The sequence below is a fragment of the Protomyctophum bolini genome (genome assembly GCF_963924005.1).
Source record: "Protomyctophum bolini genome assembly, chromosome: 24".
NCBI classification, from domain to species: Eukaryota; Metazoa; Chordata; class Actinopteri; order Myctophiformes; family Myctophidae; genus Protomyctophum; species Protomyctophum bolini.
The window spans coordinates 11,794,826-11,809,093 of record NC_137885.1 but is presented as its reverse complement, the minus strand read 5'-3'; the positions used below and the strand labels follow the sequence as shown (position 1 = coordinate 11,809,093).

Sequence of the window (14,268 nt, the reverse complement as noted above, 5' to 3'; positions counted from 1 at the left end):
AAGGAAATTTAGAAAATATTTGCCTTATATAGGATGTCATTGTCTATGGTGGCCATACTGTACAAGCCAACTTTTTTTCTGTTATTCAGGATATATTCAAGATACAAAATCAGCTGAGTTTGAGGTCAAATTACATTATTATTGGACTAAATGTGAGGAGTAGGATGAGGCGCTAGCTTCATCTTACCGCCCGGTGAAGTCTCCTCACTGGCAAGTGAGCCAGTAGGGCACAGTAGTGGCAAAACAGAAATGTGAGGGGATCCCTGTACAAACAGGGATGTGTACGGTTTGGCTGGGGGATACAAAAATAAAGTAGTTCAGTCAGACAACTCTTTATTTAGCATATATCTATTGAGCAAAGGAGAGAGGCGGAGAGTGGAGAGGCAGCAGCAGCGGCAGCGACCACACAGCAGGAGAGAGAAGCCAGGAATGACAGCGGCAGTGTCAATCATTAGCCACTCCCCGTTCACAATCACCCATATCCACTACCACCTGTATTATTTAGAGTTATGAGCCACTTTTGTCGGTCCGTAAACAAGGAAGTGAATGGCAGTGTGAATGCGCATAACCGGTCTAGTGTGCTTAAATCCCTAATCACACCAAAAGGGTCACCATGCAACTGCTTGGGTCAAAACGCTTGCAACTTGCAAGGAGTTAACGCTAAAACAGTCTTGACCCTCATGACACTCATATGCTCCAAAAGATAGTTCTGATCCTAAAGATGTGTATACACGCCATTAGCATAATTAGTGTCAGCTGTGCGTCCCTCGGTTGCCAGCATGCTAAAACAGCAACTTGGAAGGACAGTTAGTATAGCTGTGCCAGCTGAGCACGCCTCCGCACAGCATAGCAGTCTAGTTCTGGGACAGTGAGTTCTGACCAACAGGCTCTCAAGCTCCTACGCTGCAGGCTACATTCTCTGGCTTCTCACACTGCCGCTTCATGCAAACAGCCAAAATAACAGCCAGTCTCGCTGACAGATTCAGCAGGAAGAAGCTTTTTTTTTTATGACTGAATGTCAAGACGCATGTGTGTTATGTGTGCGTTGTGTACTGGCGCCTGTCTGCCTGCGTGACTGTGTAACACAATACTGCAAATAGTCACTATTCTGACTGATTTAAATGCCCTAGATCCGTCTTTGCCTTAACAGTATCTCCCAGAGCGTACGTGTGTGTGTGTGTGTGTGTGTGTGTGTGTGTGTGTGTCACACTTCCGCTGCTGCACATTCTCCTGTGATGGCATTCATATTTCAGGAGGTGTGTCATTAACATTTTACTGCGGTTTGTCAACGGGATCTCATCAAACTTGCATCCCTATTTGGAAGCCACATTATGTGTAACCGAGCTAAAAATAAACGATTCAATTAATATATGCATCAACAAATAAAAGCCGCCAGCAAGTGCAAGTCATGACAAGGTTGTTTGGGGATGATTGCACATAAAATAAGTTCCCTATAATGTTGGATAATATAATGACATTAACCAATGTAGGCCTGACTAAAGAAAAAGTCTTCTGAAAGAATATATATATATTCAAAGATTTGTGCCACATTTTCACGACTTTTCAAAAATAGCAGACCTACAAGCTCGTAGCGCGAGATCTGCTATTTTTCAATAGCTAAAGTATAACATAAAGCTTAGTTAAAACACCAAAATGGGTTCCCGCCCAGAATGGGTTTTAAAGCTAAATATGTTTTTATCTTCGTTGTAATTGCAACGACATCCAAAGGACAATGAATACAAAAAACAAAAGCAGCAGGATCTTTGTATACAGTAGTTTAGAATGTTTAGCTCACAAATCTACAGTTTCATTTGGGGTGAAAAAGTTTTTCATTTTGATATAGTTGCCTAGAATGACCAGTTATTCTTACCAGTCCCACACCTGACAGCAGAGTCTACATCTTTGTAGATTCACGCTAAACATTCTAAAATGCCAAAGAAAAAAGGGTTTAAATGTCGATACGGTTGCCTGAATGTACAGCTATTCTTTTAATAATCTCCCATTGCGTGTTGTTCCAAGAGTTTTGTACAGCATGTGCAGTGGTTCATATACTAGGCTATTACTGTCGGGAGTGTAAAAGTCTTTGGTTTGTTGGAAGATGGACGGTCGGCAGCAGCTCCATGGAAACAGGACTATGGGCTTCCTATCGTCCTACCCTCTCCCACACCATGAGCCCCTGTGCCTGCCACCATGATCGATGGACCTTTGAATCCAACCCGCAGCCGATTCATAAAACTACGTCCCGGGATTTTAATAAGGATAGGAGTGCGTCTTCCAGGGAAGTTAGCCGACTTCTACACCTCTTGACACAGTTGTTCATCTTCATCTGCCCCACCCCCATCGGTGTAATGTTTGAATTTTGCGTAGGCTATTCAAAAGATGTACACGCTAGTCGCAGCGAGCTTGTGAGATCACGTGACATCATCAGGGATGGAGCACGTGAGATCCCGTGACATCATCAGGGATGGAGCACGCGAGATCCCTGATCAATATTGGCCCTCTCCATCCGACCTCAAACCCTTAGATCTCCACATATGGAGCTGACCTGTTGTGTTCTGACATTCCAAATGTTGATCCTTCCCCATCCATCCTTCCTCTTCGATGTCTCCCATTACATTTGAGTCGACTGATACCTGTCCATTCAAACTCTAAACGGGCCCGCCCCAACTAGAAACTAGAGTTCTCAATAGGCCCAGAAATTAAGATCTTACCCCCCCCATGCCAAAGCACCAGCGCTCGCCCAGCAGTCTGCTGTCACCCAGAATCGATATGACAAATAAGGGCTAATATCGATACTTTTCCGATACAGTATCGGGACATCACATACATACATACGTATATACATACATACATATTTCTTTTAACATTTTTGAAGAAAAAAACATTGAAAGTGTGAGAACTACCGATTCGTCAGGCATTCGTAGAATCGCCCTCGGGTCTTAACAGGATATGGAACTTGTGCAGAACCTCACTATCTAACAACACCTTTACATTAGTATGTGGCATGCATTTTAGCTGACACTGCACTTCCAGGGTGGCAGCCGGGTCTATAAAGAACCCAGAGGGTGAACCAGGGTTCAGGATCCTGCGCTGGTGATGGACAGCCCACCTTGTGAGTTTCACTTTGTTAGCAAAATGTATTTTGCAGACAGCTGTGGTGCGGCAATTCGTTGAGCGCTTTGACACATTATAGGGAAGGGGTCGGCCAACTTTTTCGACATGAGGTGTCAAGTTTTCATTTTCTTGATAGTCAAGTGTGCCTCTCACATGACAGCGAGCGTGCCAGTGAGCACTCTCTTCCCTGCTTGTGCTAATGTTGGCACCCATAAGGTTGCCCATGTTATAGGGGGTCACTTTACTCAAGGGCACTTTCACAGTGAGGGTGGCTACTGCATGGCTACCATAATGTGAGATGAGAACCATCTCAAGACAACAAAACATGTATGACGACAGCACAGCAATCAAAAGGAGGAACCACAGCCGTTCTGACATACTGTATATCCCTGTATGAAGTTACAAAACATTGTCAAATCCCAAAACATGCCCTAACTTTTGAAACCCTGCAGGCAAGCTTATAAAAAATAATGTCACTTGTTACTACATTTGGCCTCTCCACCTGTAGGCCAAACTGCCAACTGTGGCATTATGAACAATGTCATTCTTACAGAAATGGGCAAAACAGCAGCAGCATGCAGTGATCAGGCAGCACTGTCTCTGCATGCAACACCTTCATCCCTCAAAGTTGTACATCGAGACTAGAGCCCTGTTTTTGATAGCAAGCCTAACATGCACAACACGACCACAAGCCAAGCTATTCAGCACCGCCGGCAGCGCCACTCAAAAGTTGTAGCCTATAGCATTAGCCTATACTGTAAAAAATTACAAACAGAATGAACCCAACATTCCAACTTAACTTACCACCGATATCAGGCCGGAGCGTCTTGTCGTAATCCTTGAGTAAATTGTTGAGGATGTTAGTGGCGTCCGCCTGGTGACTTCTCGGTACCAGCATTTGATTAATGGTCATATCGTGGTGATCTTCGTCGTCTTCATCGTCCATGTATTCTAGGTGATCGGAACTGCATTGTGGGGGGGGGGGGGTGAATGAAAGGCGAGGAGGCATTATTGGCTAATTTTATGATTAGGCCTAGGCTACTAAAAGTAAAATCAATCTGGAGGGATACTTTTGTATGAAACTGAAAACGTATAGCTAGCCAATGTCACATGCGTCAGTTCTATAGCAGCCTATATGACATTATATAGCAAGCCTAAACGCCCAATTATCTTCCATGGATATCAGGTGTGGGAAGGAGGATAAACATGCCACAACTAGTGGGGCTTAACAAACGCTATATTGGCGCCCCATGAGCCAAAAGGGCCACCGGATTCGTTAATAACATTAGAATTCCCAACAGACACATTACGAAACTTTTTTTTTTTCCTTTTCGAAAATACACTTTATAATTAAGGGGGGGGGGGGCAATAAAGACAATTAAACAGACATACCGAGAATGAACGGCTTGAAGTAGCACGACAATGACCACAAACTTGATGGTCATCTTCCCATATGAGCGGATCGCCTGCGGTTGATCACAGACCTGGAGGATGATTGATGAGAGATCCGTGCGATAGAGTGCGTCCCCCGCCGCTGTATAGGGGTCTGTCTGCGTGCGTGCGTGTACTATATCTACCGTCAAATCCTTCTCCTAAACTTCTTCATCCGCCCACGCTATACTTTCTCTCCCGCTGCTGGACATCCGCGACCACATCGGGGTTTGATATGAGCCGAGCCCCTCTCTCTCTCTCTCTCTCTCTCTCTCTCCCCCCCCTCTCTCTCTCTCTCTCTCTCTCTCTCTCTCTCTCTCTCTCCGGGGATTCTCTGGGGCGCTCCGGAGTCCTGACGCACCACCAGGCGGATCAATTAATGGAGCAAATAATCTGTCTCGATCCTCTCTCCTCCTTCTCCTACTCCCCTTAACGCCGCGCCTGCAACCGGTGTGTGGCTGTGTGTGCGGCCGAACTTCGAAGACGGTGCATGGTGCGCCGCTCAAAACGCGTCAGCTGCTGTTGTTGTTGCGGTTGTTGTTGTTGTGTTGTGTTGTTAGCCTAATTAATTAGGCGATCAGCCAAATCGATCGATTGTCCTCAAGATGGAAAAGTCAGGTATATGCCATATATATGCGAGCTTGCAGGTAACAGGTTTGAGGAACGTAGACAGACGCCTTCCCCATAAACTCTCAGCTCCTAAAAGTAGCCTATAGTACTACCCAAACAGGGTTTGAATTGACTTGGAATTAGGCAATCACTGGCTGGCTGGCTTGTGGCTGCCTTGTAGCATTGCTGCGTTTGAAGAGACTAGGCTACCCCCTAGTGGATGATACATGTATTGCTGGAGGAAAAGGAAATGCATAATATGCAACATATCTGTGTGTGTGTGTGTGTGTGTGTGTGTGTGTGTGTGTGTGTGTGTGTGTGTGTGTGTGTGTGTGTGTGTGTGTGTGTGTGTGTGTGTGTGTGTGCGTGTGCGTGCGTGCGTGCGTGCGTGTGAGAATCATCTTTGCTGGAAGGTAATTAACGCTTGCGGCAAACAATGCTGTCTTGTTTATTAATCGATAGTCAGATCAATGTGCCATCTTTCCTCCCCGAGTCAAATTAAGTTACCAACCATGATTTATTGAAGGCTATCTATCTGGCTGTGCCGTGTATGCAGCACTCCAGCTCGTCAGTTTGTGACAGGTTCAAAATATTAAATATATATAGGCTATTATTTCATCTCTATTTGACAATTTCTAGAAATTAAATACATAAAACCCACATTGTTATGAGCTGTGGGGGGAGAGAAGAGAAAATATGCAAATCCAGTGGAGGATTTAAAAGGCGAGGTTTAATGCATGCAAGGCAGCCCCACTGTATCCACTAATTGCCTCGTCTCTAGCCCTTCTAGGAACCGCAGTTCCAGCCCTCTTAAGCCCTTTAGACCTGACATCGAAGTTTAAAAAATGGTTCTTCCAGGTTTTCCGAAATACCTATGTTTCTATATCAGTGGTGCTCAGTATTTCATGTCAAGGACCCCCAGAATTATCTGTATTTGGCCTCGGGGACCCCCATCTGAAAATATGTTGTTCCAGTTGTGCCCTCAGAAGCAACGGTTTGAGTTTAAAAAAAAAAAAAACGTTTGCTCTGAAAAAATATATTAAAGATTTGTGCCACATTTTCACGATTTTTCAAAAATAGCAGACCTACAAGCTCATAGCGCGGCACCTATAGCTAAAGCATAACATAATGCTTATACAACACCGAAAAGGGTTCATGCCCAAAATGGGTTAAGCCCTTTCGCTGTTTCACAGACTGCTCCATGTTTATTTGCCTCACAAATGAGAGACCCCCATGTTCAGTTCCCCCGCCCGTCCGTCTCCCACTGCCCCACGACGATGCTGAAGCTTCGGCTATAGTGCATCCGTAGCCAACCAATCCCCACATTTGTGCCACTGGCACACAGCTGCCCGCCACGCAACTGTCCAGATGGACGGCGGCACGGTACATTGCATGGAAAAGCAAGAATTTTGACAAATTGACATCCACCGGGCCATCCAGGGCTTAAACGTGGCAGAGCGCTCGGGCCGCACGGGGCCCTGCCGAACAGGTGGGAGCAACTTAAGTGACTTGTGGAACTAAATCCCCTCTCCCGCCACCAGCTGAATGACAAATGCATCCGCTGCTGCTGTGACTCAATGTGGACTGGTGGTGGTGGTGGTGGAGGGGCAGGGGGAGGAAGAATGTATTGATAGAGATGACAACTACAGCAGTGTTGTTGTAGTTGAATCCAACTAAAGCGAGTCGAAGTCAAGACCAAGTCCCAGGGGTGTGTCGTGTGTGTGTGTGTGTGTGTGTGTGTGGGGGGGGATCGAGACCGAGACCGACGGGAGGTGAGACAGAGTCGAGACTCATTTGATAGGTACAGAAAACATTGCAAGAGCAGGCAGGCGCGTCATGCTGCACTCTGTTACTTAACAAAGATAGCTGTCTATAAGCGCCAGACAGCTGCTCTCTTATAATAGTTCATGTGAATGAGCTCCTCATAATATGGGTATAAATTGTAATGACTTGTGACTCCAGGTGGAAATATAGTCCCAAGTCCCATGGTCCGAGACACAGTCAAGACCGAGTGAAATTAAGGGGCGAGACCGAGACGAGACCAGGTAAATGACAATGTGGACTCGTCGAGACCGGACTCGATGAGTCAAGGACTTGAGTACCACAACACTAATATAACGACAACAGATGGCTGTGTATGTATCCATTGTGCCATGGACTGGGCCAACTAGTGCTCGCAGCAGGGACCCCTGGGGGCATCTAGGTGGTTCTACATAACAGCAATAGGATCGAGCACCAGCCTATACATGACATGAGTAATAAGTAAGTAGCCTTGCCGAGCCATGAGGCCCCCAGGGCAGGAGCCTATCTCCTGTTTCTGTAGCGTGAGGCAGCTTGATGTACAAGACAAGTACACCCCCTGGACATGAAACTAGTATGTCGCAGGGACTTACCCCCAATCCAACCCTTGATGCCGAGTGTCAAACAGGGAGACATTGGGTCCCATATTTACAGTCTTTGGTATGACCCGGTCGGGGATTGAACCCCGAGCTCCCAGTCTCAGGGCGGACACTCTAACCACAAGGCCACTGTGCCTATGAGGCATGCCCAAATGTCTGGCATTGGGTCCTATGTGGAGCCACATTTATTCATGCAGTCAAAAAACACAATTCCCCTTTCGCAAATACCAATCACAAACATACTTTATCTCGTGTACTTGGCCTTGCTTGAGAAACAGGAGATAAACAGGAGACATATGGGCCACATTATAAGGCTACTTACTTACATTCTGTACTTACTTGGCCTTGCTGGTACAGAAGATAGCTGAGGACAATGTGGGTTTGCACAGGAATCGGAGGTTGTAGATAGATAGATAGATAGATAGATAGATAGATAGATAGATAGATAGATAGATAGATAGATAGATACCGGTAGATAGATAGATAGAGTGTAACACAAACACACTGTTGTGTGTTTGTGTTACACAGCTGGGAGAAGCCCAGAGCAAGACGACACAGTGAGACATGCAGCAAGTCCAAAAAAATGAAGAGATTAAAGCACTCCTTGGGCAATATGCTCACTGACTTTATTTTTTTTATTTTTTTTTAGCTCTTTTGTTTCAGAGTAGCCTATGTCTGATGGCAATTCAACAAGACATTGTTCTAGTAGTGAGCCATGAGTCTGTGTTTTTTTTGGTTCATACCCTTAAAATCCATCCAGGTCTGGGTCAAAATGTAAACAAAAGTGCTTCTTCAACGTTCAAGTGGAGCATCCGCTTCAGAGATGAGGTGCGCAACATTTTAAAGTTTGATTTAAATCTGGAAAAACTTAAATCTTTTTTTTAAAGAAAAAGTAGTCAGTCACACATACAGTACTGTATACACTTGAAAACATTAATAAAGAGATAGCAGCCTGATGAAGAAAAACATACACTTAATACACTGAAAGTCAGCATCAGACTTTGGCTCTTTTTTCCCCCCCGAGGGCATAAAACTCAACACTGAAACGTCAACAGCTTTCTTTCTTGTGACATTCAAAATGAAGATGGGAGCTGTCACAAGATACTGTAGAAGAAGAAAAAAATACACAAAACATTTTTTTTTCCTCGTTCCGTCTATTTACATGATTCTGTGAGGACCAATTTTTCCAGAACGTTTGTGGCCGTTAACAAACTGCTTCGAAAGCTTCAAACTTTCTGCTGTCACACATGGATGAAAGCCTTGCAGGCAAAAAGTCTCTTAAAGTGAGATTTCTTTTTTCTTTTTTTTCACACAGCCTATCCTTGTTGACATGCTGTCTAAATAAAAGCCTCGTTGTGTTTTGATAAAAGAAGAGGTGGCTCACATTTCATTCAACATGCTCCCAGAACACAATGGGCCAACAAAATGGGCTTAACGTCCTCTTAATGCAGGAAAACGCCCATCTCACTCATTCACACGTTTTCTCTTTCTTTCCAGAGACATTATGCAAATCTTCAATTACAAACACTGTATGGCAAAACCAGACCCAGAGCAGTACACTTTTGAATATTCAAGTAAAAATGTACAAAGAGCCACATACAGCAGTACAGCACAGTCAAGCCCCCACGGACTGCAATTGAAAAAGAAAGGCCAACATTTAACAAAGGAGATGAATGCATTTGCAGCATTAACCTACAGTGGTGGTGTTTTTGAGTTGATAATGTTCTTTGATCGATGGACGATGAATTCAGTCATTTAAAAGAAAACAAAAAGAAACGCGTCCATTCTTCTGATGCCAGATGCATTTTGCAGAATATCGGCAGGAACATTTTCTTAACAGGACGAGATCCCATCTCCCGTCTTTCAGTATCGATCAAAATCCCCACGGTAGCTCTTGCACTGTGGACATTTTGAACCCCGCGTTTGTGTGATGATGAATGACTTGTGCTCCCACTGTGTAAGCAATGGTTATAGTAGTAAGTATTCAAGTCAAATGCGTTTCCACAGTTTCCTTTGGAGGACAGCGTCATGCAAACCTTAACAGGGAAAAACAGGGGCGTGTCCAGCAATAGGCAACCTAGGCGGCTGTCTGAGGGGGCCACCTGCAGGAGAGGAGGCGCCAATCGGGCGAGCTTTAAAAATATAAATATTTTGGGGGCAATTTAATCTATGATGCATTCATAACGATTATAAAAATGAAAATTAAACAAGGAACACACGTCGACTCCCCGTTGTAGACGGCCAGAAATGCCACTGAGGGCAACGACAAAAGGAAAACAAATCCACACCATCTGTCCACAATAGTGTGATAAGCAGTTTGTCTATTATAAAGCAAGTTCTTTGCTTTATAGAAAAACAAAAATGGATTCCGTCAAAGCTTTGAAGTCCAGCCTTTGTGTTTGAATCAGGCTGTAAAAACTATTGTCTGGAGTATATGCTGTTCTTTGTTTCTGGGATGGTGGAACATGTTCTCCGAGATGTATTTATACAGAGGTGTGGCCAGCAACGATGCAACAGCTGATACAACACCTTCCACGTGGCCTTCAAGACCGGGCATCGACTCCAAAAAAAAAACTGCTACCGCTTTGGCCTTTGCTACGGCGTACCTTCTTGCCGTTAATATCAATGGAGAACCAAAAAAAAAAGAAGAAGTAAACGAATGAAACAATTTCTGAGAGTTTTGTGGGGAGATGTGGGCAGAGATAGGGCGAGGAGATTATGTGGAGGTGATGACACCTTTGACCGGTGTCATCGGTTCTCTGTTGAGGTACGTGGCCCAGTACACGAGGTTGAAGGTGCCGAACAGGACGGGAAACACTATCCGGGACATCTTGTCGATCTTGCTGACGCTGTTGTAGGTCTTCTTGGGGTCCAGGACCCTGGTCTCTGTGCCGCCGCGGAGCTGCACGGAGGTGGCGTTGGAGATGGTGGAGATGGACATGGACAGGTCCTTGCTGAGGTTGGGGGAGTAGTTGCAGCCCACCGAGGAGATGTTGTTGGACTTCTTGGACAGCACCATGGGGTCGCGCTTCTGCAGGCAGAACACATTTGTAGGTTAACTAACCTGAGCTCGATTCTACAAAATGTCTTCTAAATCCTACCAGTTTTCTGAAAAACCTATGATTCTATGTCACTGGTGCTCAACCTTTTTCATGTCAAGGACCCCCAGAATTAACTCTATTGGGCCTCGGACCCCCATCTGAAAATATGTCATTCCAGGGAAGCCCCAGAAGCAAAAAAGTTAAAAACGCTCTGAAAGAATATATATTCAAAGATCTGCGCCACATTTTAATTTTGATTAGAAAACATACATTAACCACCCATTTGAAAATAGCCGATCTACAAGCTTGAGCTTGTAGATCTGCTATTTTCAATAGATTTTGTACACATTTTGAACTTACTTTTAGTACTTTAAGTACAATTTGATGCCGATACTTTTGTACTTTTACTTAAGTACATTTTCAATTCCGTACTTTTACTTGTAACGAAGTAGTTCTAAATTGCAGTATTGGTACAGCCGAGTACTTTTTCCACGACTGGATAGTGGCCAACCAGGAAGTAAAGGTTCTAGTTCAAGGTACAAGAGCATAATATTTATATTTTATTTGTCACATTCACAGATTTGACCGCAGTGACATGTCTGGAGCAAACCTTTCCGTTTTAGGATGTAAGATGGTGGGTCTGACCACGTGAGACTACTCCTACACAGGTAAAACCTTGTTCTCACCTTGACAATTGAAATCATTTACACATGGTGTGTTTCAGCAGAGTAAAGGCCATCTATTTGTAAAGTTCCAGTCAACAACATCGGCTAACACAAACCAAAGGATGTGTGTGGATGTTTCCCGTTGCTGTCGGGAGGAAACCTCATAACTACATTTTTGAGGTTTTTGAGGGTTTTGTTTGGCATAAATCAGTGCTATTGAACACCCTTTACGTCCGTGTGTCGTTTTGAAAATATTGAGCCAATGGAAAGTAGTAAAAAGTGCTTTGGACAAAACCTCTTAACTCCATTTGACCCTCAATATGTCTGCTAAAGCAACTAACTCCACCACCTCTCCCCCTCTCATGGAAGAAATTGACAATATATAAAGTTACAACACCAACTTTGATGAGGCTGTATTGCTTTGTTTTAAAAATATAAGGTTTTCCTAATTTCCTGAAAAATGTATATTTTTCATTTCCTGAAAAATGAACATTTTGGAGTTATGAGGTTTCCTCCCGACAGCAGAGAATCGCTTTTTTGAAATACCATTCCGCTGCATATACGCAACAGTAGGCCGTTTTAGAGGAATATGGTGCATTCAAGTCTTTATTGATTGCGTCGACTCAGACTCTCGATGGATCCATACATGTTGAAAGAGAGAGAATAGGTCACATCACTCACATGTGATACTGAGTGTGTTTGTCTGGACACGTAGCACCAGCATTCATAATGAAAATGAATGCACCATATTATTGTTGAAACAGTCCACCGAAATGGGAAAAAAAGAACAAGAGAGACTTCTTTGAAAGACATTGGCAGATAGTGTAAATATTGCAAAAGGACCGTCAATTCAATTGTACACAGGCAAACAAATGAAATAAAAAAGTAACCATTCTCTTGGCTTCCAAAGAAAATGTGTCTGTGGTCCAACACAACGTAAAGAGAACTAAATAACTACCAGAGGAGTATAGCAGAAGGAAGCATGAAGGAATAAGGTTTCATTCAAAAATGAATTTCTTCTTTTTGTCAGGTGAAACCTGACTTATGAACGCTCATGAAATGTACGTGTCCTCTCCGCCACTTATCCTCCTTCAGTCGGCTGATCATCATCATCGTCATGCTGCCTACGCCAATGGGAGTCTGACCCCATACCCTCAAACGCCACTTAATTGCCAATGGAGGTCTGACCCCATACTCCAGAAATTCCGCCAGCCAATCGCGTAGTGTGATTGCCTGCCTCCTAAGCTATCACGACCTTAGGGTATATATTAATAGAGACGGCACCGGATTTCTCCTCCCATCCACTTGCATTAAGTTTCTCAAAAATGCATGAGGCGATTTCACTCCTCCTTCCGGGTAGGAACAGAGTGCATTCTGGTATGGATTGGACCCAAACACATGAACGTGCTGCCACTGACTATCAATGCACACGTTCACGTGCGTTCACAGTGTCATCATGAACGTGCACAATGATAGATCAACGGACCAGCTTGTTCATGTGTTTGGGTCCAAACTGCAATACCAAATTCGGCCACTATGTCCATTTCGCCTCAGGGTTTCCTCCGGGTGCCGTTTCTATTCATATTTACTCTAAGATCACGACCCACTGCCAGCCAGCCACTGTACGACCGCAGCTCCAAGCGACAACAACAGTGACAGTTGCCGTGGGCTCGAATTGTGTGAGAGAGAGGATAGTTGTTTAGAGTTTACACTAGATGAAGTAGGAATGCTAAAGTTTAAGTACAGAAACAATCTAATTCATTAGTAAACAATATCCTGAATTGGTCTTCACATTCTCAAGTTTTCATCATTATCTAGCTGACCATTTCAAATGTGCACAAAATAATTTGATCACTTTGGAAATGAACTATAACATCTGTGGGTTTGACATACTACACTGATGAAGACAGCATAACGATGAAGACATTGATGAAGAATTTCCGCTGCGGCGAGTTGGAAAACTGCCGAGTTCTCCGGATACCCGGGGGAGAGCACGAGAATTAGTCACTCGACAGACAGAAACATACACGTACTAATAATAAATAATAATATGGGAGGACAGCGCGGAACTCTATATTAATAATAATATAGGGGGGAAAAAAGACAAAAAGGGAGACAACGGAGACCTGATAAATGTCACTATGTGATCATTTCTTGTTTATCTAAAGTAGCCAATTATATTTCCCCCCCTTTTCTCCCAATTTTAGTCATTATGCCAATTCATCCCTCCCACTGCTTACCACTGCTGTCGTTACCTGCTGATGATTCGTTCAAATGATTCATTCACGTTCAACGTTCAGTTAGTGCTTCCGGTCCCGGCGGAGAGCATCTATTGCATGCAGGAGCGCTGCTATTGCATGCAACTGTGTCCATCCGATCCCACTGGCATGATTGCACAGAAACACTGCACTGTCAATCACAATCTAATTGGGGGGGGGGGGGGGGGCATGAACGAAAGCGTGAACGCAACAGTTGCAAGAAGTGAACGTGGACCCTTCCTCACCCCAGGAGTCAGCCCAGCTCTTGATCCAGTCATATCAAATCTTGACTATTGTAACTATCTCCTTACTGGCCTACCGGCGTACGCATTTAAGCCTCTCCTGCGCGCTCAGATCTCCTGCGCGCTCAGATCTCAGATCAGCCAACGAAGGGAAGCTAGAAGAACATTCACCAATAAACGCTCCACACGTCTTCTCCCTTCTGGCTCCAAAACTATAGAACGCACTTCCCATTGCAATCAGAACTTCAGACTCACATTCCATCCAGACATACCACTCTATAGTATATACGCATAGTTTCATTATAGCCTATAGATATTCCACTGTTAGACGGATGTTAGGTTCATAGCTTATATGATTCTTGATGACTATTGTTTATGTATTATTTTTATGTATTTGATGTATTACCATGTGCTGTTCTTGCTTACTGTAAAGCGCTCTGGATTAAGAGCGTCTGCTAAATGCCCTAAATTGTAAATTGAGGAGGAGGAGGAGAAAAAATGTTGGTGCC

The 14,268-nt window shown here is 44.1% G+C and overlaps 3 protein-coding genes across 3 annotated transcripts in view; 1 reads left to right on the top strand and 2 right to left on the bottom strand.

The window, feature by feature from the left end:
* LOC308311616 (gamma-aminobutyric acid receptor subunit gamma-3-like) overlaps nucleotides 1–4,769 on the bottom strand; it is a 136,981-nt gene extending 132,212 nt beyond the window's left edge. Inside the window, exons 1-2 of the mRNA XM_080758370.1 lie at nucleotides 4,507–4,769; nucleotides 3,919–4,079 (exon numbers count right to left, since the gene is read on the bottom strand). Of these exons, the coding sequence (XP_080614496.1) occupies nucleotides 3,919–4,079; nucleotides 4,507–4,559 (214 nt within the window). The 5' untranslated portion in view covers nucleotides 4,560–4,769. The remainder of the gene's footprint in view (nucleotides 1–3,918; nucleotides 4,080–4,506) is intronic.
* The window catches only part of LOC308311614 (metalloreductase STEAP3-like), a 351,330-nt gene that overhangs the window by 322,674 nt on the left and 14,388 nt on the right, over nucleotides 1–14,268 (top strand). The window lies entirely within an intron of this gene.
* Nucleotides 8,580–14,268, bottom strand: part of gabra5 (gamma-aminobutyric acid type A receptor subunit alpha5) — a 52,577-nt gene continuing 46,888 nt past the window's right edge. The window contains exon 9 of the mRNA XM_080758371.1: nucleotides 8,580–10,584. Within this exon, the coding sequence (XP_080614497.1) occupies nucleotides 10,270–10,584 (315 nt within the window). The 3' untranslated portion in view covers nucleotides 8,580–10,269. The remainder of the gene's footprint in view (nucleotides 10,585–14,268) is intronic.